At 37.8% G+C, this 24,586-nt stretch overlaps 1 protein-coding gene across 5 annotated transcripts in view; it reads right to left on the reverse strand.

Annotated features, from left to right (window-relative positions):
* CACNB2 (calcium voltage-gated channel auxiliary subunit beta 2) overlaps nt 1-24,586 on the reverse strand; it is a 256,512-nt gene that overhangs the window by 64,380 nt on the left and 167,546 nt on the right. For all 5 annotated transcript variants that reach the window (XM_064505961.1, XM_064505960.1, XM_064505963.1 and 2 more), the window contains one exon: nt 23,992-24,111. In XM_064505961.1, the coding sequence (XP_064362031.1) occupies nt 23,992-24,111 (120 nt within the window). The remainder of the gene's footprint in view (nt 1-23,991; nt 24,112-24,586) is intronic.

Below are 24,586 nucleotides of genomic sequence, written 5' to 3' on the forward strand. Positions count from 1 at the left end.
AGGGAACTTAAAAATTCACAGCCTGTAGCATAATTAAAGCATTTTTACCCCCCCCCCCTTTTTTCATTTATTTGTTCCAGTATGTAACTAAACTGTACTGATCAAAACTTATAGGCTGCTTCTCTTTAATGATGCTTAAAAACTTATTTGGATTAGATAACCATGGCATTAAGTTAAATTAATCGCAATGACTTTGAGAGAAGTATTAAAAGTAGTTTTAAATATATTACATGAGAATAAGAGAAATAAAAGCAAATTAAAGAACAACAACAACAACTTTCCAAACTTACTCTATTTCACAGAAAGTTAATCTTCTCAATCTTCTGTGAAAAAAAGTTTGGAACGATCATTTAAATTCTTTAATTAGCTTCATTCAAACTTGCTAGCAGTCAAACACTTAATTTTACCTCTGACACATCTTGGCAGACAATTTCCAGTATCCATCAGGAGGTTCCAGAAGAGACAGCACAGCTCATTAAGATACAATAATCTATAGTGAAACATCAGTAGGAAAGCATCCTCTGAAGTACTATCATGACAGGAGAACATTCTATTTTAGAAAGCTACTTTGAAATATTTCTTGTTAATTTATATTATATTTCTTGTTAATTTACGATAAAACTGTAGCTTTTAAAGACCAGTTAAACAAGTGAGAGCTCAAAACAGAAAGGTCTCCTTCTTCATTGCATTAATTCACCATCAACAATTTTGCATTTAATACAATTTTCTTGATTTTCAATTAGCCATCAAAATATATGACTATATAATCAATTCCAATGTAGCAAGGTTAGTATCCTCCATTCAATGTTAGTATTTCCATTATTAACTATTTGCAACTAATATGATAAAACATATCAATTGCAAAGGCTGTTACTTTAATGTAATAATCACAAATAACCTTTGACATCAGTCCTGGACAAAAAGTGACCAAGTATCATACAGGGTAATTCAGAAATTACATATACAACTTCAAGTGCAAAGAATGTCACATTGAAAACCCAGGGTCAAAGGGTTAGACGGTGAGATAGAAATCTTGAGTAACTACATCTTCCAAAAGAGGAAAAGGCAAGTCTTTCTTTAAAAACAGAAAGTTACTATCATTACCAAATTCCTACTAAAATGAAAGAAAACAAGAAAATCTAGTGAGCATACATAAAACTAAGACCATGTCAAACAGTTTTGCCTTTATTCCTGCTCCCCAATATAACCAGTTTAAAGAAGGGGAGTATTTTACCAGGGAAGGAAGTTGCACAGGTCTAAACAGGCCACAATAAGGAAGCTTACATTGCTACTTGCCTGCAGACATGACTGAATCAACTTTAAAGTTCACAGCAGAAGCCATGAAATCACAGGTATTAAGATATATAGCGTGCTCTAAATAGAGAATTTAGGTCATAACTGGAAGAGATACAGTCCTCTGAGATAATCCTCATGTGACACTGATATTACTTTAAAAGGAGTATTTCTATAATAACTCTTGATTAAATATAGAAATTTGACAGCAATGACTAAATCTAGATAGAATATGGCACTTCTGTAAGATTCTTCACCCAAGTTGAATTATGCAGCTAGTTCTGACCACAGAACAGACAGCACCAAGGCTTCTCACAACCAAATTCATTTCTTTTTTGATAAATTAAAATCTCCTATCAAAGTATTCATACCTTTTAAAGGCTTACCTACAGTATTTGCATTCAATAAGTCCATGAACAACCACAAATAAGAATTTCCCTTCAGTAAAACCCATAACCTACTCAGCTTAGAAAAAGCCTGACAGAAAAGACGGACTTTGCAACATGCCCTGAACACCAGCAATTTGGGGCTGAAATTCCTCAACTAGAAGTGTCATGCCACTAGATCTTACCCAATGAAAATAAGAAATATTAGTGCAGCAGCATAGCTGCTGTGTTGCAGTGTTGACTGCATCTTCTCCATACAACAGAGAGGTTTTCTAGTATGCTTAAGGAGGTACAAACACACTTCAGAAAGAAACAAATCAGATTTATAGACTTTGTCTTGAAATTTCAATAGATGTCATCTTTCTAAATGTCAGTAAGCACTTAACATTTCATCTATTATCCTCACCAACTCCATTAATTCCCAGAACCCTTGAACTCAAGTCAGTAACGTGCTTGAGTGCCTAAGGTCAGCTAAGATACTGGCTGAAGTAACTCAAACAACAAGATTTAAAAAGGCAAAAGAACAGATGTCTAAATGGCTATACGCACTGGACAGCTTTCGAGGGTGGAATGACCAAGGATGTTCACATCTCACTCCTGCCTCACTGTCAGCTAATCGCTTTATGAAAACAAGTGAGTAGTACAGTCAACACAAATAATTTTAAGTATTGGATTATTTGAGTCTTTACTCTTAAAGCCTGTCTTAGAATTTTATGATCTAGTTAGAATCTCAGCTTTCATTTAAAACAAAAATTAAAGCTAATATTCTAGTCCACACAACTGTGAAGGAAAGTTCAAATATTTCCCAAATCTAGCCTAAAAGTTCAAAAACTTTGGAGGAAACTTAATAAACATTATTTTCTGTGTTTAACTCATGATTTCTTGAGGTCTGCAACAAAATGAGGAAATTTTATTTCTCTGATCCTTTTTTCCTGTATTTCCTGTATTTTCCTTTCTTGCATGTTTCTGAAACCGCAATTGTACCCTGTGATTTTTTTAAAGCTGGTTTTCCAAGCATGTGTGATATTGTAGTTAAAATTTTCCTCATTCTCCTGAAATTTCAAGCCAAGCAACACCATACAAATAAGGCAAACTTGTAGTAAATTCTGATTTTTAGCCCTTTTTATCCTCCTGTGCATGCTCATGTATCTGGGCGTAAGTATAATAAGATCTTTTGCCTGAAATGTTGGTTCACTTTTACATTGATAAGAACTATTTGCACCTCTTAAAAAGTACCTAAATTTCCTAAACAGAAGAAGAATAAAGACAGAGACACGTCAAGAATTCTGGAGACAAATACTGTTATCGTCTTTATCCTTTCTACGTACCATGCTGAAGGGTATAATTTTGGTGGGGCTCCAGATTTTCATATTTACACATTCTCTACCTCAATACTAAGAATAGTCCTTTAAGTGTTCCTGATGTGCAAGCTAGTGCCCACTATGATGCGAGCTTGCAGAATGCTTGCTGGCTAGAAGGAAGCAGGACTGCATCTTCCCAAGCTCAGAGAACCAGCCATAAATCAAGTGTGAGAAGATGAAACATGTTTTGCACCTTTACTTAGTCACAGTGAAAGCGACATCTATCAATATATGCATCATGTATCACTGCATTATCAGAGTTTAATACCTCTCTTTGCCGAAGATTTACAATCACTACTCCCATTTTTCTGCACAAGGACAATATTCTTACTTCAGAAAAACTATAATCAAAGGAAGGAGGGCAAGGGAAACTCACTAATAGAAAAGCAAATGCAGCAGAGGGCTGAGATGGCATCACTTGCAAAGGGAAATCACTGCTAAGATGCCCTTCTACAGCAAACCCTTCAAAAAGTTTCTAAGAATTCTGAAGCAATGCTGATATAGGATGACGCCCTCAAAAAGGCTCCATTAATTAGGTAATGAATGCTACACACACTACTTAATATACCTGGAAGCCTGCAGCTTCCAGAAACACATCCATAACCCATCTTTCCCACTTAAATGGAAAATTTAGACACACACAAATTACAACTCTACATTCTTCAATAATTTATTAATATGCTGGTTTTATACTCAGAGTTTTGCTATACCACTTTAGAATATTAGAAGCATAAGCTTATTTCTGATTTTTCACCAACACAAAATGACATTGTCATCTAAAAGCTGTCAACTACAGAGATGTCCACTTTCACTGAATAGGCCTGTACACTCCTGCATTTGCCAGTATTACACATACATCACAATCTTCTCCATCATGAGGCACAAACTGCAGAGGGAGAAATGTTTCAATGTTAAGCAAGAGAGCAAGCAAGCAAAACAAACAAACATAAAAAAACCCAAGCAACAACAACAGTAATGCTCAAATACTCTGGAGAAGTGGTCACCTTCAAGGAAAGAAGAAAATGATTGATGAAAGAGTAGGAAGTTTTAAAAAGTCACTGAAGTTCCACAGGATATAGAAATAACAGTAGAAATAGATTCACAGCATCCAAACCTAAAGAAATGGGTTCTTGAAAAATAACCAAGCCAATTTTGAACAATATTACCATTACGTAGACAGCACATGCTGAGAAAGAGATACAACAGAACATAAGCATAAAACACAAGTGATCAAGAAATCCTTTAAGATAAAAAAGAACAGGAAAATATCAGGATCACATCACAGTTTGTGGGCTTCAGTGTTTTACCACTAGAGACTAACTTAACCTACACTGCAAGCAACATGGCCAAAGTCATCACTGATTCACTATCTTAAGATGGATGGCTGCAAGTGTGGGGAAAACCTCATTAAAGTCCATACAAGTGGCTTTGTCACTCCTGAAAAATCAAGCCTAGTAGAAGCAACCAACCACATCTCATAAATTTTGTACAATAGACTGAGATAAGATGACCAGAAAGCAGTATCTGAGGTACTACATTAAAAGTAACTGTTTTCAACTGTTTTCATATTTCTACAGGCTGAAAGATGAAAGAGTACTAAACCTCTCAAGGAAAATACTACAGCATCTTTAGAAAGTGAGGAAAGTAAACTGTGAAAAAGTTTCCAGATGAAACCCAAGAGAAACAAGGAGAAAACTTGAAGGAGTGGGAGGCAGAATGTTTGTACAGAGGATGGGCAGGAATTCCTAAGACCACTGGTAACTCTGGCTCTAACTGGCAATGACAAAATCACTTAAACACAGTCACTGAATGCATCATGTATGTTGCACTAGACCACATCGTTCATATGAAGTAATTGGGATACATTACTAGAAGAAAAAAAAAAAAAAAAGTAGGAAAATACAAAAAATGGAACACAATCAAAGATTATAAGGCATATTCATGTTAATCATTCAGCAGTGGCAAGCGATGCATTCTAAGGAAGGAATAACGTAGCCAAGGAGAACTAGGTACTAAAGGAAGATGTAAAAAAGAATCTATGTTAAAGAACAACAATGTGGGGAAACAACATGGTGAAGAAAGTAGCAGCAATCATTAAAACAGCTAAGCCTAAAAGGCCATTTCACCAACTTCACGTTTCATCAGCATACAGATTTTTCAACAATTTCTCCAAAGACATCTTCCATGCAGCCTGTTCTAAGAATCTGGCTGATGCAGAGTCTGAAGTAAATCCTAAGACCTTCAAGACAGTGTCACAAATCTTCAAGATTGTGATGAGGATAGTGCCTGTTGTTTACCTTGACTTCAGTAAGGTTTTTCAACAGTTTCCTGTAGCTTCCTTGTAGGCAAACTTGGGAGTTAGAGACTAGATAAGAGGACAGCAAGGTAGGTGAAAAACTGACTGGACCATTAGGTTCAAGAAGTAGTAGCAGTCAACAGTCCAAGGTCTAATCTGCAATCAGTTACCAGTAGTATTCCTGAGGTGTTCATACCAGGGCCAAAACTGTTAACATTTTCATTAATGACCTGGATGATAGGATGGAGCATGCTCTCATTATATTCATGCCTGAAGCCAAATCGGGCCAAGTGGTCAATATGCAAGAGAGCAGAGCTACTATTCAGAAGGAGCTTGACAAGCTGGAAGAATGAGTCAAAACACAACTCAAAGTTCAACAAATACAAATGCAAAGTCTAAGTCTTAAGAAGGAATGACCCCATGCATCTGAACAGGCTGACGACCAACTGGCTAGAAGCAGCTTCACAGGAAAGTTGCTGGGGGTCCTGGTGGACAACAAGTTGAAGACAAGTCAGCAGAGGACTCTTGTAGTGATGAAAGTCAACTGCATAGGGGCTGCATTACAAAGGGTGTAGCCACATTTAGAATACTCTGTCCAGTTTTCCATCTTCCAGTAGAAGAGAGATACTGATAAACTACAGTAAGTCTAGTCTAAATCTAGCACAGACTGCCAAGAGGTCTAGAGGCTGAAGCATGTGACATACAAGGAGAGGCTGACAGAGCTCGGTTTGCTGAGCCTGGAGAAGAGAAGGAAAATGCAGGATACAAGGAAAAAAATCACCTACAGCAAGACTGTGAAATCTCCGTCCATGGAGGTTTTCTAAATTCAGCTGGCCCTGGCTCTGAGCAACATAACCAAGTTTTGACATTGGTCTTGCTTTGAGCAGGGGGTTGGACTAGATGACACTGAGAACTCCCTTCTCACCTAAGTTATTCTATGATTCTGTCACATGAATTCAACAACAATAATAGGTGCCAAGTTATTTATTTTTCCAGGCACAACACATAAGAACACACAAACACAAAACCAGGTATTGATTCACGTCTATATTTCTGAGACAGCCCTGTTTCTCTGTCAGTGCAGACACTGCAGTCATACTGATGAGCCCACAAAACTTTACAAATCTTGACTAAAATCAAATCAAGTGCTAATGTTTTATTTGAAAGTATTCATCTAGCAAAAGTCTGCATCCTACGATAAAGATGAATACATGTTTTATAAAGAGAAAAATGGCTCTGAATTCTCATCTATGAAATATAACAAAACATCAATGAAAACCTTTTTCTACATCCAGACAATTCAGAACCGAATCGAGTTGGATCCATCTTAGCGGAAAAAATGGTTCACATCTTGAAGAGAAATCCAAACAATTTTTTTTTAAAAAAGTTGTGTTATATCTGAGGTATTTACTGACTAAATATACAGTCTGATTTTCTCTTTTTTCTCTTATATTATAAATGGAGCTTGCCATTTATTTCATCTGTATTTAGCTTCTTTTTCATATAGGACATCACAAAGGTGTTACATGACACAATCAGCCACCTGAAACATGAGTGACCACTTACAATTTGAAAAGATTTAAGACTTGATACTTGGACATAATCTAAGAGTATGTGCATAAGACACATACACAATTTTAACTCTGGAGATCATACTTGTTAATCTTTTTGAAATATGAGCCATACTACTTTTTACGCATTAGAAACAGTTTCTGGACAAAGGACATTCTGCACTTAGAGAAAACGTCAATGTCTTTGTTACATAAAGACAAACAGAATGGATTCAGTTCCCCCAAGACATGAAGAAAATAAAAAAAAATTCAAAGAACAGGAAGCCAAATTATGCAAGTGTATCTTTGGGAAGACTTCACACTTTCCACAATCCCCTTTTCCACTGCCAGCAAAATGAAGTTCCTGTTCCGTCTCAAAGGACCTTAACGCGTCAATCATGAGTTTTACCCAAGTTACTGACTAATTGGCAAATAAGTGAATGAAGGTATTTAAGACAGACCCCAGCAATGGGCTAGACATAATGGGTAGATGATGCAGGCTGTCTGCACGGTTGGCTTTACTCCTACAGCTGAGGAGCCAAATACTGGCAATGAAGGAATTTTTGCAAGGGGATCATTTCCTTCCTCTCATAATTCCTCCTCTCCTCTTTAAACTCAAAACAATGGCAGCTCTCAGGCTTTGTAAAAGCAATGTTTTCTTTCTGTGATGACTGGTGCCTGTTTTGCACATGTGGCAGGCAGCAGCTCCCAGCCCCTCTTCCCCCCAGCACAGCTGCCTGCCCAGAGCAAAGGAGCAGGCTGCCTGGGACCTAATGCATCTCATCACCATGAGCAACAAGCAGAAACTTGAGGAGAAGGGGGGGAAAAGAGATTTAGAAATCTGAGGAGAGTAACAGGATGGTTAAAATATACATAGAGAAAAAGAAAATTATGGCAAAAAAAGCCACCAACAAAACAGAGATATTGCAGTTGTCCCTCAAATACTACTTTAATTTGGACACATTCGTCTTCTCTGTTCTAATGAAATCTAGACAAACCCCACATTTTAGCACAGTCAGTTTATGTCAATGTATAAATTAGCTATCACCTTTACAAAGTAATTGCTTCAGAAACACACAAGTGAGATGAATGGCCCTGGACTAGATATTATGTATTGAGTATTTATGAAGTGAAGCAGAAGTGCTTTAAAATGTTCTTTCAAGGACATTTTAATAATGCAATTAAAATAACCCTAGTTCAGAATGTCCTTCAGGCCACATTTTCACCTACACTTTTAGCTGTTTGGAGCCAGCACCCTCACCAAAACAAGATGTTATCTTTCCATGACCCGCAAGCCATGCCTTTTTGCTCCCACACAGCCCCCTCTCCTGGTCCTGAGCCACCATTTGTATCGCAGTGGGGTGAGCCGGATCAGACAACTGGCACCGCTTAAACTTCATCATTTTTCTCATTACAGGTTACATTTAACCCAAACACATCCCAATTCTATTTCACCACATAGTTACCTAAACAAATGCTTTTCCAGCAAGAGGGCAGGACAGTGGTGTTCATCTATAGAAAAACAGTAAATAAAGTTTACAGCATCAAGTGATTAGTGCAGACCAATAAAGAAATAAAATAACTGTGAATTAATTCTACATATGAACATTTTAAAATATATTTGAAATATGTTTCTTTTGCAAGAGTACACCTTATTTGGTTGCTGATTTTACTCCTTCTTTAAGTAATTGTGGGATAAATTCATTCTGTCCCCTAAGAAACTATCTGTTGATTTAAACAAAGTTGAAACAATTTCTTTAACTATTTAATGTGAAGAAATTTGCTGCAGCCTACTAACAAATAAAAAAAGTGAAGCCTCATTCTTTACCTGTATCTATTATTTGTGCATATACTTTATATATGTGCACATATATATATATACACACACACACACATATATATACACACACAAAAAATAAATCCCTGCTTTGACAGATATTGTCAACAGTTCAGAGTTGTTTAAAAAAAAAATCCAGAAACCTGTATCTGCTAACTACTTCTTTAACAAGACTAAATATAATGACTAATCCTAGGCTTGAGTACAGAATTCATACTACAATTTAAACATTCAACAGTAAACAGAATATGGTACTCAAAACTGGTTTCTACATATACAGCCCACTACCTTGCAACTTCAGCGAAGTTAGGAGTGATTTAAGAACCATAATGTATGACTTTTTTTTTTTTTTTTATTAAAGTTCTAGAATGACACTAAAGTATACTTTTCTCCTATCCCTCTGAATTTGACCATGAGATGAAATAATAGTTTATGCATGATTTACATGTTACAAAATAAATTTATTAAATTTGCTCTGTAAAGAACTCGATCCAAGGAATTCTCCTTTTGTTTGCACTAAAATCACGTCTGAAAGCAGCTGTCTGGGAGCAGGAACATGTCAGCGTGGTTTTAAATATCACTGCTGGCCATTACTGGCTTTTAGCATGTCAGTCTTCGCTGGCTTTTTGCAAGACTTAAATCTTTGAACAGTTGGTCAGGAAGTGGATGTAACTTTCATCTTTTCCCTCTCTAAAAGAAGACTCAAGGAGAATCTAGTCATTCTAGAAGCAGATTCACTGAGGAATTATACACTAAGATTCAGAAATGAGCAAAAGAAAAAACCAGGAACATTTGCAGCGTGTCGAATGCAGATCTGTGAGGTTTTATTTTCTCCTTCAAAAGGAAGCAACTTTCTGTAAAGAAATGGTGCCTCAGACACAATGCACTGCAAACCACGGATGTCTGGTCTACCTACAGATGTCAAACGAGAATTTGGCATTGTAAGTCGGGGACACCATGGATACAACTGAACAAAAACCATTGCTCAGTATAGACGAACCTGCCGTCACATAGATGAGTCTACTTTCTCTGCAGAACTGGAACAAAGGAAACGGGTAAAGAAAGCATTTGCAAAGGATGTTAGCAAAGGATGTTAGCAAGGCACAAGTGTTAACACCTTCCATTAAAAAATGAATTTTACGTAACAGATAGGACAGAGGCTGTGGCTGGTTTATTACTAATACTTTAACTATGTTTTCTCTTTCTGCTACCTCTTTGATGAGGGCCACGCAAAATCAGTACATGTTTCAGCCTGTTTTAGTACAGGTCTCCAGCCTAACTGGAGACAGCTGATATATGAGGTGATGTGAAATAGCCAAAGAACACGTGCAGAAGTAGTTGGAGCTTCAACAGAGCTCTGCAACACCACTGGTCACCAAAACCAGCAGTCTCTTTAACATAACAAAGAAGGGTTGATGCATTGCAGCAGAGCTGTTTATTGTTATAATACAATGTTTAGGACCTATCATTTGGCATTTTAAAGCTAATTAGAGAAGCCTTACTCTTTGCAAATGAAATTTTTTTGGGTGTAATTCAACTCATTGCTGAATTTGACAGTTATGCAAGAACATGTGCATCCTCCACCTCTGCAAAAGGTTTCTCTCCTGTACATACTTGATATTGATGTCACACAGGGCCCAACATTTGCTAAAGCTGTTTCTGTCCTTAAAGAAACACACAGCAGCTATTCAACTGTTGCTAAAAGGAATCATGCACTTAATTTGCTGGGTCTTTAGCAGTTCATTTCTTTTTAGTGCACTAAAAAACCTCAAGCCTTACGTAAATTTGAAGAACTTAAGTCACGAGGAATACTGAATGTACCAAAAATGATTATTTAAAAACAAACAAAAACTTGTATTTCTCATTGGTATGGTAGATCTTGCTTAAATCAAGAGGTTTTAAAATACTCAGTTAAAGTTTAGAATTCTGCTATGAGTGAAAAATATCCTACAAAAAACATATTTGACCCTCTTTAAATGAATACTCATAACCAGACTGCTGAATTAAATTTATATTCCTTTAATAAGATAAATTTAGGGTCTTAGACTTTGAGTAGCTGCTTAATTTACAGTTCAGAACATTGCTAGAATTTAACTGCCTCAAGGTGTTACACGATGGAGCCTTCTATTTCCATTCAAAGCTCTCTCATTGAAAAAGAGCCTTAACAGGTTTCAGTAACTCAGCAAGGTCTCCTCCCCTTCTATCTCCACCCAATTTTCAGCTTGTTAGAAAATACATCAAGCAAGTTAAAGAAAGAAAGAAGAATATGACTCTGACTTAAGGGTCAGGGCATTCAAAGTAGACAACTTGTTTCTACCAGTATATTCAATGAACACTGATCTATTTTATGCAAGCAGAATGGCTTCATAAAAAAAGAAAAATACCCTGGAATAGGAGAAATAAATTTATGTCTCTGCATTAAATCATGACAAATGGAATCCGACCAAGGTCTCCCAGGTCTCTCTCTAGGTCTCTTCATTAATGCTAGAGTATTTCTTAGCCCCGAATTTGAAAAGGTATCAGCACATGAACTTTTCTCCAGCTGCATTAATGTTACATAAATCCTTGTGTGTACTTTACTACTTCACTTCTTCTATTTAAAATGCTCAAAATAGAAACATTTATTTCACCAGGAAACAAAAACTTGCTTGTGTGTTTGGACATGGAGGTTCTTGAGTTACCCTTGGTTTACAGAATTTTCTGAAAAGACATGTTTATCATTGATGCAAATCAAGATTTTTTTTCCCAGAGCTTTCAAAAAAATTCATATAGCACTTTAAAATGTCTAGACCTTGATGCTATGGTTATACGGATAAACAGAATAAAAACAGACAATAACATCATAGCAATACAGCCACTCTATACGAGCATCTAAACGCTCTCCCTCACAAAACAACGATATGCTTTCCACAATATCTCAAAAAAACTGATTTAGGATTTTAAGTTATTTTGTTTTCTATACATGTACAAGAAACATGACAATATTGGTAATACATTTATTACTTTAAATTAATTGCCCATTGCTCTTCAAAATGAGAACTCTGTGTTCATGATAAATAAAATTTCTATTATAAATACACAGAATGATAAATTTTAGTTTCATTCAAACCCCTGGCATTAAGATACAATCATGACATATTTAGTAGCCTTTCACCTCTGCAATTCCATGCTCCCATAAAGGGCTTTGCTTTAACAGACATGGTCTATTATAGTTAGTGTTTTCTTCTGATAAAAGACCACTGCAGCGAGAGCTTCAGATCAGTATTAAAACATACAGGGAGAATCTGTGGGAAGCCATGTACAAGGACAGATATTCACTGGGCCTAGAATTAATGATCATAGCTTCAAATACCCAAAGATGAATAAGATAAAGAAAAATATCAAATGATCTCTTTGTGAAGACATGAAAGATACATGTGTCCATGAATATGATATGTTCCAGCTGTTGAACTATGCTGCCTTGGTTCCTGCCTGACTGCACAGCAGTCCTGCAGACAGCACGCAGCTCAGGAACACCGACATCAGCCTACAACACTCACTGAGGTTGAAGGTTTACTTCTGACTGTGGGAGCACAACTATTCACCAGATTCGACCACGCAAAGTTTCCAACCTGTAACATCAGGGGCCTTCAGGAAGGAATATTGAAACATGTAATTAAGACAAAATAAGATCCTCTCAATTCCTGACAGAGCAAAGCAGATACTGCAACATGCACCTTAGTCCAGGTTCAGATGCTCTGGTGCCAATGTAATTGTGGGGCAAGGAAACTACCGCTGCATTAGAACATTATTAGCCCATTTATGTCTTGCTCCTTTTCTTGGGAGTAAGTAACAGTGTTGAGGTATGATGCTATGTTCACAACAGACAGCTGCTGAAGGCAAGCCCAGAAAAGCAATCAAATTTGCTTGGGATTGATGAATAATGAACAGTAGTATTGATCGATCCCACCCCAAACAGAAGAAGTCACAGGATTTCTCAGCTGAAAAGGTACACCTATTTTTCAGTCTCGTGGTAGGAAAGCTCTCGGACTCCATCCACCTTCCCATGCCAAAGCACATGACTCCTTCAGCAGCTAGCACAAGCTATCAATGCCATTCACCTATCCAGCTTGGATAAAACCCTGCCCAAATAAAGGAACTGAGCAGCTGGGGATGGAAACAACTTCTAACAACGCTTTGAAAACAAAGACACTGTCACAAAACCACATCTTAAAGAGATGCAAAAAAAATAAAGGTATAGAAAATAGAAGGCCAAGGCACAGAAACACAAAATAAAATTAAGTCTTCCAAATCTGGACAATGGTCAAGAATGTTGACATTCAACTCCTTTTATCTCCTCCTTCCCACCAGCTCTTCAAACTAAATCACAGAATAAGGTCGCATGAATCAATATACATTATGTCTGTTTCTCTGCAAAACTATTTTGTCCTGTTTGCCCTCCCTATCGCCTCCTGTCCTCAGGCCTGCCGCTCAAACATGGGCTTTTAAGGGAAGTTTTTCATTTGAGTAGTTGTCTTGAAAATTTTACCCAGCACTGAGCCCAAGTGAGGATTAGCTATCACTCTGAAAAGCAAAAAGCAGGGGGGAAAAAAGTTACGCACTGGATTCTTTAATCTTGTGATTTTATGTTCAGAAGAAATTAAAAAGTAGGTGGGAGGAGTCTTTCCCAGGAATAAATAAGACTTTCAGATGCATTTGAGTTCATGCATGCATAGCACATCTGCACAGTCACAGCTCCCTGGCTTTATCCTCAGGAGAGGGAAGGGCTGAACTCCTTCGTCACAGGCTGTTTGAGCCGTCTGAGGCCCAACGTCCCTGCCAGCAGAGCTGGGACAGGCACTGGAAATACACCTCTTCCTCACATTGCTATTAGGGAACCTAGTAACACTTCTGTCTGCAGCGGACAGTTTGAGAGCTAGGAGAGGCTCGGAGAGAGAAGGAAGCCCCATGATCAGCTGCCCACCAGACCAGCGGCAGCCACGCAAATTCAAGTCCAGGCCATTTAACATGCTGGGCCTGTTAGAGAGATAGCAAATAATAAACATGCAGTGGAACAGCTCTACAATGGCTCTGTACTATGTCTCAGCTGGATTACACTATTAGGAAGCATCATGGGGAGAAAACACGAAAGTATGCTCTTTTGTGAATGAGTCATTTGACTTGCTGCAAAAAGCAAGTAGAGAGTCAAAATAATGAAAGAACTGTGATAAATATAGTATGTTTCTTTACTATAACTCCTCTGGGAATGATATTCTCAACTGTAATTTGACTATTACCACAGCCCAGTAGTATCTGTGTTTCTAAATACTGCCATTTATTACTGATTATTATTAAAAGCAATGTGTACAGCTGACTCTCAAGATGGCAGACACTCAGCATCTCACTTCATTTTTACATCAGTTAAGAAATCTTTCTTTCGTGACACAGAGGTGATCTGGAGCTTTGTAACCCCAAGGGCTTTGTGTTCACTCATTTTATCCTAAGTGCAATCCAACAACTTTTTAAAACTCATTTTTCAAGTAACTGGCAGAATGGATGGAATCAAAAAGCAGCAAGGGAATCCTTTCTTCTAGTGCAACATTCTGACATCTCTAGTCAAAATAATCAAAGCAGCTACAGTTTGATCCTCCATCTTACTTTTCAAGATATTCTTCCCTTCACTTTTCCTACAGTTACTGAAAAAAGGACAGCTTGAAAAAATCAGTAACACAGGTACATTTGCACAATAAAGACCCAAGCCAGAGGAAGCCTGCCTGCTTTCCATACCCATCCCACCCAGATCAGCCCCACATCCTGAAAATGAAGCAGCAGATTTCAAATTGGACTTTGGACTCCAAATGACAGAATAAGCTCACCACATCATCTTGAAGATAAATACTACCCAATAAGATTCCCAACATGAGAATAAAGGACAGTCCTGTTAGTATGTATTTTAGTCATATATTTATCCTAGCTATTTTAATTTACTATCAATACTGCCATGAACTTTTTGGAAGCAGTAATCAAGATGAAGAAAGGACTTCAGTGAATCCATTGTAGGTAACAGTGCAGAGATGCTGCAGCTAACATTGACCCACATGGCATGGTGCAGTGGCTTAGAGAGAGTTGATGTCAATGTACTATCATATTTTTCTAAAAAGAAAAAAGAAAAAAAATTGACCTCATGAGATAAAACGGGCTAAGTTGTTAGCAAAGAAAGATAAATTTATAACAGTTAGTAAGCTGGGAAAAAATTTATTTCACTAAACATTTCAACAGCAAAAATAAAGATCAGACTCTCTTCTTATTTTAAGATTAATAAGCAAATGAGAAATTCACATTTAAATGCCAGTTGTTGGAGGCAACCAAAGGAATAAAAAGGTAATATAAAAATTACAGTATACTAAAATTACCCTAATTTGAACAGGGAATAATTAATAGGGAGACTAGGTAGAGTACAGCTGGAGATCTTTGGATTCTCTCCAGCTCTATCAGCAACATCTCACTTTTTTGCATGGCTGTATTGCTTCATACTATATTACTTTTTAAAACTCAGCTAGAGTTTGCAGATCTGTTACTATTAATAAAATTGGATTTAAATAAAAAAATCTTGGGTAAAACCACCATCTTCTTTGCCTATTTAGCAAGGTGAAAAAGGGGTTCTTTAAGAAAAATAACTGCAAAAAAGTATTTCAGTGGGTACTACCTCAGTTAAAACTAGAGAATCTAACACTTATTTGTTAAGAATCCATGTCAGATCCAATAAAAGCTTGCTTGCTGTTAGAGCTGAACTTGTTCAATTAACTAAATAAAACCAGGCAGTTATAAAATCATGTGACTAAAACTCATTGGTAAGTTTTGCATTACAAAAGTTCATGGACGGCTATCCTTACTTTTTACAGAAGATAAATGGTCAGTTTAATCTTTGATATTTTATTGCAGCCCAAAATGCAAATTTCCGTTGATAAATAAGAGATCACATATTTACCTTGGAATTGATACTACAGGCATAAACTAGTGGGTTTATGCACCAATTACTAAGTACAATAGGATAGAAAATACTACAAACCAGGTGAATATGAATTTTTGGAGGAAAATGTTACGTCAGGAATGGGGGCTAAATGTACAAAGAAGGTGCTCTGAGGTTTCTATAGACTCCACTGTAGACTGCTAGTGGAAGTTAATGCTATGTTTTTTGCTCTAGACTTGCACTGGTTTTACCCAGAATATAGATGAAAAGACATTAGGAAAACAACCAGAAAAGCTTGATGGCAACCTCTCTGAAGCTTTAAATATTTTTAACGAATTACCCTCATGCCATGAATTATGCAGAAAGCAGTCACTGTTCATAGCTCAAGCTGTCTTACACAAAGTGTTCCTAACCTGGCAACACACAGTATCTTCCTCACAGATATCACAGGTTTTCTTGGCTCCTACTGATTTTTATGACATTTTATACACCCAATGATTAGTTTATGTAATTAATGTTTCCAAAAGAACTGCTTTTGAATTGGCATCTGATGCCTGTCTAATTTTGTACTGAAGCATTCTCCTGTTACCTATAGTTACAGCTCACTGACATCTTGTGTATAACAATATAAATCAAGTTTTAATTGTGAAAAAGTTATTTTTGAAGCTCCCTTACTTTAATTTTTCTTCTGTTTAAGTGTAAAACCAAAACTAAAGATATCTGTTTTTCCCTTTTCTCTTCTTCCACATCTTTTGACACGGTAGGTTAGGGAGGGAAGGAGAAAAAGGGACAAGAAAGTGAGAAACGACAGGTATCAGACTCTACAGATCTTTGCCAAGGACAAAGGAAGCATGTCTGGGGGTTTTCATTGCAGATGACAAATGCCTTCCTGCACTGCATAACAGCATGCATCAGGCAGGTGTCCGATCTAACAGAAATCGGGTTAGCTCCTGAAGCAGCTACAAAACAGCCTTGGGTACAACACTGGCCTAGCATAATGTTTTTGCTGCCCCAAAAGCCCATGCTTTTGGCTCTCTCCAAGCCGCTGCACCACACCATGTGGGTCAATGTTAGCTGCAGCATCTCTGCGCTGTTATCCACAGTGGATTCACTGAAGTCCTTTCTTCCTCTTGATTACTGCTTCCAAAAAGTCCATGGCAGTCTATTACAAGCTCTCACCATGGGACAACTTTTGTCTCCAACAAAACATTTCTGCTTCTTCAGAGGTTTACTCTTTAGTACAACATTTATCCTGGAGCACAAGATAAGCATTTTACAATTGGAAGTTACGAAATGTAGAACACAGATGTCCTGCTCAAGTTTCAAGTGCTATTTATCTAATACATACATGAATAGACACATATATTTGCATGCATGCCTATATGCATACATACATATACAGGCATGTGCATATATATATATATATATATATATATATGCAGGCATATACATGCACACACAGATATAAACATGTAAGTCCAGATCCACAGACATTCAAAAGCCTATATTTCACTTAATTCTTTAGTTAAGGGCCCTAATGCTTCTTGCCACCTGCATGAACAATCCCTACCTTGAAAACATTTTACATGTACATGTTTAATTTAAAAGAATTAAATATTTTTAAAAAGTTTTCTAAAATAAAAATCAATCTCCACAGTCTATATTAAACTGGAACCTAAATGCTACATATATATCAACCACTCAGAGTACAAGAGATAAATTTATTTAAATAAACTCCAAAATGGATACTACGAACGCAAGTTCAACATTTACTTTAAGGTGACTACAAACATTTTAGATACCTGTAAGAGTGGCCACTGCATCCTGAAATCCTGTTTCCCCCCCCGCCATGTGCTTACCTATTTTAGAATCAATATTTTCTTTAAAGTGAAAATGCATACGTTGACCCCCTAAAAAACAATGACACTCAGGTAACTGAACCAGCTGTTGAGAAAAACCAAGTTCTGGATTGCAGTATACCATCTCAGATGTTGGTAAAAGGGACTCAGACCCTAACATAAACCTCAAGAACATTAATGAGCCACACTCTGTACATCTAAACTGGAAGTTTCCAAACTTGCTTTGCTTAGAACCACGGGCAGCACCTACCAGTGACATCAGCTGCAGTGCCTAGCTCTGAGCCAGCTAGAACAGCATGCAGAAGTGCATCTTAATTCCTCTTTTTCCATGCCCCATCAAACATACCCACTTCCCACTGATCACAAAGAGCAGCCTCAAATCCACTTCTCATTCTCTCCTATAACTCCTACGCCCTTCCCCAACCTCCTGGAGCCCCAACGCCAGCATCCACTCAACACCCATTCCCACTGGTGGCCATCACTTGAGCTGCAGCAAAGTCCTGTTTGAATGCGCTTACTCTGCAGCTGCGCATCCACACACGGGAGGTAGCACGTAGCCACCACCATGCACAATATGAAAGCAAGAGGTGCATCACCCCTTGGGAACCTCTGTCCTAACCACGGCAGCCACAGCCATGCAGAAGCAGCTGAGCACTAACAGATGGTGTCTGCTGCAGGACCAGAGAGAGAAGCGGAGGTGGTAGGAGGAAAAAGTCTGCATGAGGATTTAAGAAGCACACGTGTGTACGTACCTGGCTTACAATGCTAACTTTGGTTAAAGCTTTTCCTCAGCACTTCTTTTAAAACAGAACCCATTTAGTTTTACAAACAAAAAGTAATATTCGTGTTACTGCCCTTTATATGGGAATTTAACCATACAGAAACAGCATACGGACATCTTGTCGAGGAAGTGAGTGTGAGTATGTGAAAGCAGGACCTGAGGAGCAGGCAGAAGAGCTATGCTTTTCCTCCGGACTCTTCCCCAGTACTACCCATAGAGACAATTTATCTCTTTCCACTGATAGGTAGAGGAATTAGGATCTATCTCAATTTAGGCTGTGTTAAAAAAGAATGTAGGGATATTCACTCGCACCCAAGAACCAGAAGAAAAAAGGATACTTATGAAACAGCAATGATCACTCTAGTAATCACAGTACGAATGGGAGATGACAACTGCTTCTTAATTAAAGACAGTACTATTTCTGGCACATTTGATTCCAGGTTGTGTGAGAAACTGCTAGAAGAGAGCAAGCTAACCCTAGAACAATACAGCCAAACAGCAAGAGCAGCTAAGCTGTACAGGGAAATAATAAACACATGAAAGTCACTAGTGTAAAACAAGCAGATACACTGAAGTTGAAGAAAAAGCAGGTCATGAATATAAACAGAAGGAAACCTATAGGCCATGGACAGCAGTATAAAGGGAACCACCTTCCCAAGAAAATACTAAGAAAAAGAGGCAGAAATGAATGAAGGAAACGAAGAAACAGAGAGTATCTGCAACCTGATACTAGCAGATCTAGAGACTTGTCATAAACTAGCAATGCAGAATTCGCCTCCAGCTAAGCAACAACCAGATTTGCAACTATACTTCCGGATCAACAGCACATTTATTTCCAGCTAGACTACTGAGCCAGCTCCCATATAATCCCAGCAACTCTGATATGCAACATTAGATAGGTAAATGATAACATGCAATAGAAGTATTCTGAAATAAAAGGGCAAATGAGAAGAAATCACTGATAATATTGGTATCGTATATAACAGCTGACATAAAGTACTATCCTACGTTGCTGGACAACTGAGCCAGGCAAGCTACGGCTTTGGGTGCTGTACAGCATCCCAACATCCTCACGTTAAGAGGGGAGGGAAAAGAGCCTCCATGATGCAACATGCTGATATAATGTAGGGATACACATCAGAGTGACAGGCACTTATGGTCTGTCAAAAAGTGCTACTGCAGCTTAAGTAGACATACCTTAACTAGCTTTGTTGCTGCCTGCTAACACCGTGGGGTCACGCAGGGGGTTGTGGAAACCTGCCTGCGAATGAGTAAATACTTAAATAACTAGTCCTGGCACACTTGTTGGATAATTACATCTGACAACCTTTGTCATGCCTTCTGCAGATACTTCTTGCAGGGATATTTACACATCATCCCAGCCTGCTAGATATTTCAAAGCAGTGGTCCCCAACCCGCACATGGAGGCAATACAACAGACACTGCACTATTACAGTCACAAGAAGTCATCACCACTACTTGAGTATACATCAGGAAAGCAAAATATGTCAGCTTATATTATCACTCTGTATTTTTGCCTAAGAGCCAGCAAAAGGATGTCTGGTATCAAAATTTCTGCAGTTCACAATCTTAGTGTAAAAAGGAGCAAAATGAAGTGTTAACCAAGGACTACAGATATTTCAATTTTTAACAACTCCTAAAAGGGTGCCAGCAGTACAGTATTAGCTTTCCTGCAAACAAAGTGGACCTGAGAGGCACTGATTTTTCCTATTATGGACACAGATGTTGACTTCTGAAAAGCCATGATTTGACTTTGAGAACCAGACTTGCATTATTAACTGGATCTCCTTCAAAAACTGTCTCTGCCTAAGAAGCCCTAGAGTCATTGGGGGGGGGGGGGGGGGGAAAGAGGCAAAATATTTTAAAAAAATTAAACTACTTATTGAAGAGAAGAAGGAGGTTTATATACCACCTGAATAATGGCATTTCAGTCAAAACCTGCTGCATGAACATTTGATCTGCCTGATGAAAAATAAATTACCAAGCTATCTGAATTGATTTCACTGGTTCTAGACAGGACCAAAAATCATTACTGAAGTTTCCGTTTTCTTATGTTAAAACTTTAGTTCATTTAATATTGAATTCTAGGGTCTCACCAATATTTGTACCTCACAGGGTTTTTTTGATCTCATCCCTCTCACTTCCTAAAATATTTTAGGGGATAATTAGTCAAATATTAGCAAGGACTGGACAAAGAACCTCCTTACTTACTATATTTCATTTTGAAAGCTTGTTCTTCAAAACTAAGAAGTTTTTCTGTAGAAACGACAGATTTTCAAATACAAACACTAAAAGCAATAAAAAGTAAAGGTCATTAGCCATTTTTTTGGCTTCTGAATGCATAAGTTTTGTATCATTTATGGAAATATAAAGTTAATTCCAAAAAAAAAAAAAAAAAAGAATCTGTAGAGTTGCTCAGAGTCGAGGGTTCTGCGGGTTCCTTACCCAGCCACCATGCAGGTCCTCTTTCACCTGGAGATACCCACATGACCACTCCAGCAGGGTTTTGCCTTGACAGGCTTAAAAAACACCCCCCCCCCTTTTTTTTGCATGTGCATTGTTCCTCTGCTCTAGACCAGAAGATTTTACCTGAACTTCAAGTGTACCAGCTTCACCTGAGGAGCCATTTCCCCTGGGCCTCGCGGCTCGCCCGCGGGCACCCTGAAGCGCTACCTCCCTGTTTCCATCCCTGGACGACTTGGGTTTTGCTCCTACTTTCCTTACAGCAAGTCGGTGTAGAGTCACAGGCCTCAGTGAGTCAGCAAAATCTACCTAAGGCTCTTCCCCAAGAGTGGCAAGGACTAATACTTTATCATGATTTATTATTATTTTTTCATCTGATACCACACAGTATCAGACATTCTTATTCTGGCTTCATGGTATATGGACACATAAAATCCATGAAGATCCATCTTAAAATCCAAATCTTCTAGCCATTGTGTGCTTTATTAATGTATTTTTCTGTACAATTTAAGCTGTTTTCCCTAACTCTAAGGGAGGAAAATGGATGTCATTAAACTGTTTTCATTAAGTGCACGACACAGTTCAACAGAGTTTTTTTTCCCTCATCTACTCTCAATTCACTATCATTTTCCCCTCAACCTCTGCATTATTCATACATGTCATCCTTTGCTAATTCCTGTGACAAATAGAATTATAATGACTTTATTTAGGATCAACATTTCCACTCACAATATTAAAAGGCAAAAAGTTAAAGCAGCTGCGTCACTTGGCTCTGGCTGACGGCTCACCAGGCGCAGGCGAGGCGGCCACAGAGAGCAGGCTTTGCAAAGCCCCTTGCAGCCCAGGCAGGAGCAAACCCGCGCCGGCAGAAGTTACTGTTTCATTCCTTCTGTTGTGTTTCAGGGAGGTGAAGAACTGAATCCTGTCTTCGTTTGTGAAAATACACCTTATAATATTGCAGATATGCTGAATTAGGTTTAATTTATGTCTCTTAAGCTACCTATTTAAAATGAAAGCAACAAATGCGTCCAGTGTTTTAATTAACATCATTAATTTAAATATTAGCCACTGTGTAAAATGATCTCTACACATTACAACCTGGGGCGGTTTTAACCCCTTTGGTCCTAGAAACAAACCCGCTTCTGTAGTTCCAGCTTTAATCTGTGTTAAGGCCCAAGTGATTTAAATAATTTATTTTGTGTTTTCTATATGACTGAAAATGCCCATTGTTATAACAGGTTGATTTTGGCAATGCTTTTACTACTTTGACGCTTCACAAGTTGTCTTACAGTCTCAGACAGTGTCAGACCTAGAGACTGCATCGTATGCCAGCTGGAGTGAGAACACTGCTTTGATGTATAGAAATACAGTTTTTAAAAGTCAGGTTCTGCTAGCAATTCTCTATAAACTACAATGGCAGCTGTGCTAGAGGTCATGAATATTACATAAGGGTTGTCCATGCATTCAAGCCAGCATCAGTAAGCCAAATTCCCATAGCAACACTCGCATAGATCTACTCATCACTAAGAGATGCATCAGTTCAACAGTTAAGCGTTACATTGCTACCCTTATTAGTCTGCAAGATATCATTACTTCAACTCTCCTTTAAAAGACCGTTTATTTTACTGATAAAGACTGCTCTGAAACAGGTAAAGTGCTGAATTTTATCCTCTCTCCTAAGAGCAGAGAAATCTCAAACTAACAAAAAGCGACCCTGATAAACTGAAACTCCTGATTACCATCCGCAACAACTCTCAGATACGAGGTGGAGGGGAAGAAATAGTCTGCTGCTGCGGCATTTCAGCAGTACTGATCCCAAGACACCAGGTCTAGACTTCAAAGAGACACTCAGCATCTCCTATGGCTGGCAAGTTCCAGCAGCTCATTAAAAGCCTGCTTTACGAGCTCTTATTAAAATATCTGTTAACTATTACATTTTCCACAAAACATCTTTGACTTTCCTGTTTAAGTATTCTGGCCTGAAGAAACTGGCTGCTTGTGCATTATACTACTGTATTATTTATGGAGCTGGCCCTTTCCCCATAATCAGGTTAATATCTCAATAATCTGAACTCCTGAATTTATGAGAAACCCTTGTAACACAAGTGGCATAAACAGGCAGAGGCAAAGCTGGCAGCGGAAAAGGAAACAGAATGCGAGATGGACCAGAGATGGGGAAATAAAAAACAAGCGAAAATGGAGGAGGGGAACTGGAGAGAAAGTGAGAAACAGAGATCACAGGAGGGAGAAAAAAAAAAGAGATCTGAGGAGACTCCCCAATAGGGTATTTAAATGCTGAAATGTAAAAAAAAAAAAAAAAAAAAAAAAAAAAAAAAAAAAAAAAACTGAAAAACAGACCAGACAAAACAGCGCTACACTAAGATCTAGCAGACAGTAAATAGAAATAAAAACTGGAATGAAGTGATAAATGAATGAAAAATTTTAAGATAGTCATGGTTTTTACAGGTGCAAGAGTACTTACAGAAAAATAAGCACATACCCTTTGGCTGTATTGCTGTTAAAAACCTCACATCTCATGGAAAAAATATAAACACCCAGCCAGGATCTGAAGCTCATTTAGCATGTCCTTATTAATCCATCACTATCTGCCAGGAATATGGAGTAGGAAGGAGAAATCTTAACAAGCTCTAGATCCTATTACTCACAGTTTAACATTCGAACTGTAAAGAAAGCCAGTGAATCTTCAGGACAAAAAATGGATCTCTGCAACAGACACACTGTATTTGCATATATATAACTTATAGGGACCAACCCTTCACTGAAAGGAGATATATAGGATGTTTGAAGACTAGTTTCTAAAAGTGTAAGTTAGAAGTGTCATAGGCATCCAAAATCATGTTTAGGCAAACTTCCACTAACGTATTCAATAAGAACTCAAAGCTTTGACCTTATATACTGAACATATATGGGTTTATTCAATACATCAAAAAACCTGTACATTTAAATAAGCTTATTCTGAAACATGCAAACCAAGCTAGAGCCTTTAATAGAAAATTCTGATTTTAACTGCTTTTTTCTGAAAAATATCATTTCTATTGTTGCCTGAAACATCTTTATAAGAGGTCTTATGCAACATGTTAACACATTAAAAAACATTTGTATTGGTAACAGATGAGATGGCAGTCCTTCAAAACAAAACATTTTATGAGTCTCTGATGTGAAAAAACACCTTACCTTTGCTTTTTCCAGCTGTGCCTGGGCCTGTCGCTCTGCCTCTCTCCGCACTGCTTCCCTGTCTTCTTCCAGAGATACATCTGAATCGGATGGACGGCTGGTGTAGGAGTCCGCCGAACCCTGAGCAAGAAAAAGAAAAATAATGTCACAAGTTGTTTCAATGTTAAAAAAAAAAAAAAAGAAATAGAAGTGTTTATGCACCTTGTCTTTTCTCTTACTTCTGCATCCCTGAAGAGAGAATAATTGCACAAAAGAGAAAACCACTTAGAAAAGTTAAATAGCTTAAAAAAAGTAAATGTTTTTCTCTGGAGACTTTCCAGAAGTGCAGGTGTCTTACCCAGTGTTTTATTTCCTGCACTATTCCCATGTTCCTATCTGTATGCTTTTTAGTAAGCAGAGCCAGTTACTCTGTAGAGTTACAGCAGTGGTGCAGTGCAGGGCTGAAGGATACACAGCAGCTTCAAGGATGGCTCCATAAAAATTAAAACTCTAAACAATGATGGTATTAGGGAGGAAACAGATTTTATTATAAAAATGCAAATTTGTTATCAATAATTGCCCTTATACAATATTACTGCTAAGAGCTTTAACCTGT

Source organism: Dromaius novaehollandiae, chromosome 2 (assembly GCF_036370855.1).
Source record: "Dromaius novaehollandiae isolate bDroNov1 chromosome 2, bDroNov1.hap1, whole genome shotgun sequence".
Classification (NCBI taxonomy): domain Eukaryota; kingdom Metazoa; phylum Chordata; class Aves; order Casuariiformes; family Dromaiidae; genus Dromaius; species Dromaius novaehollandiae.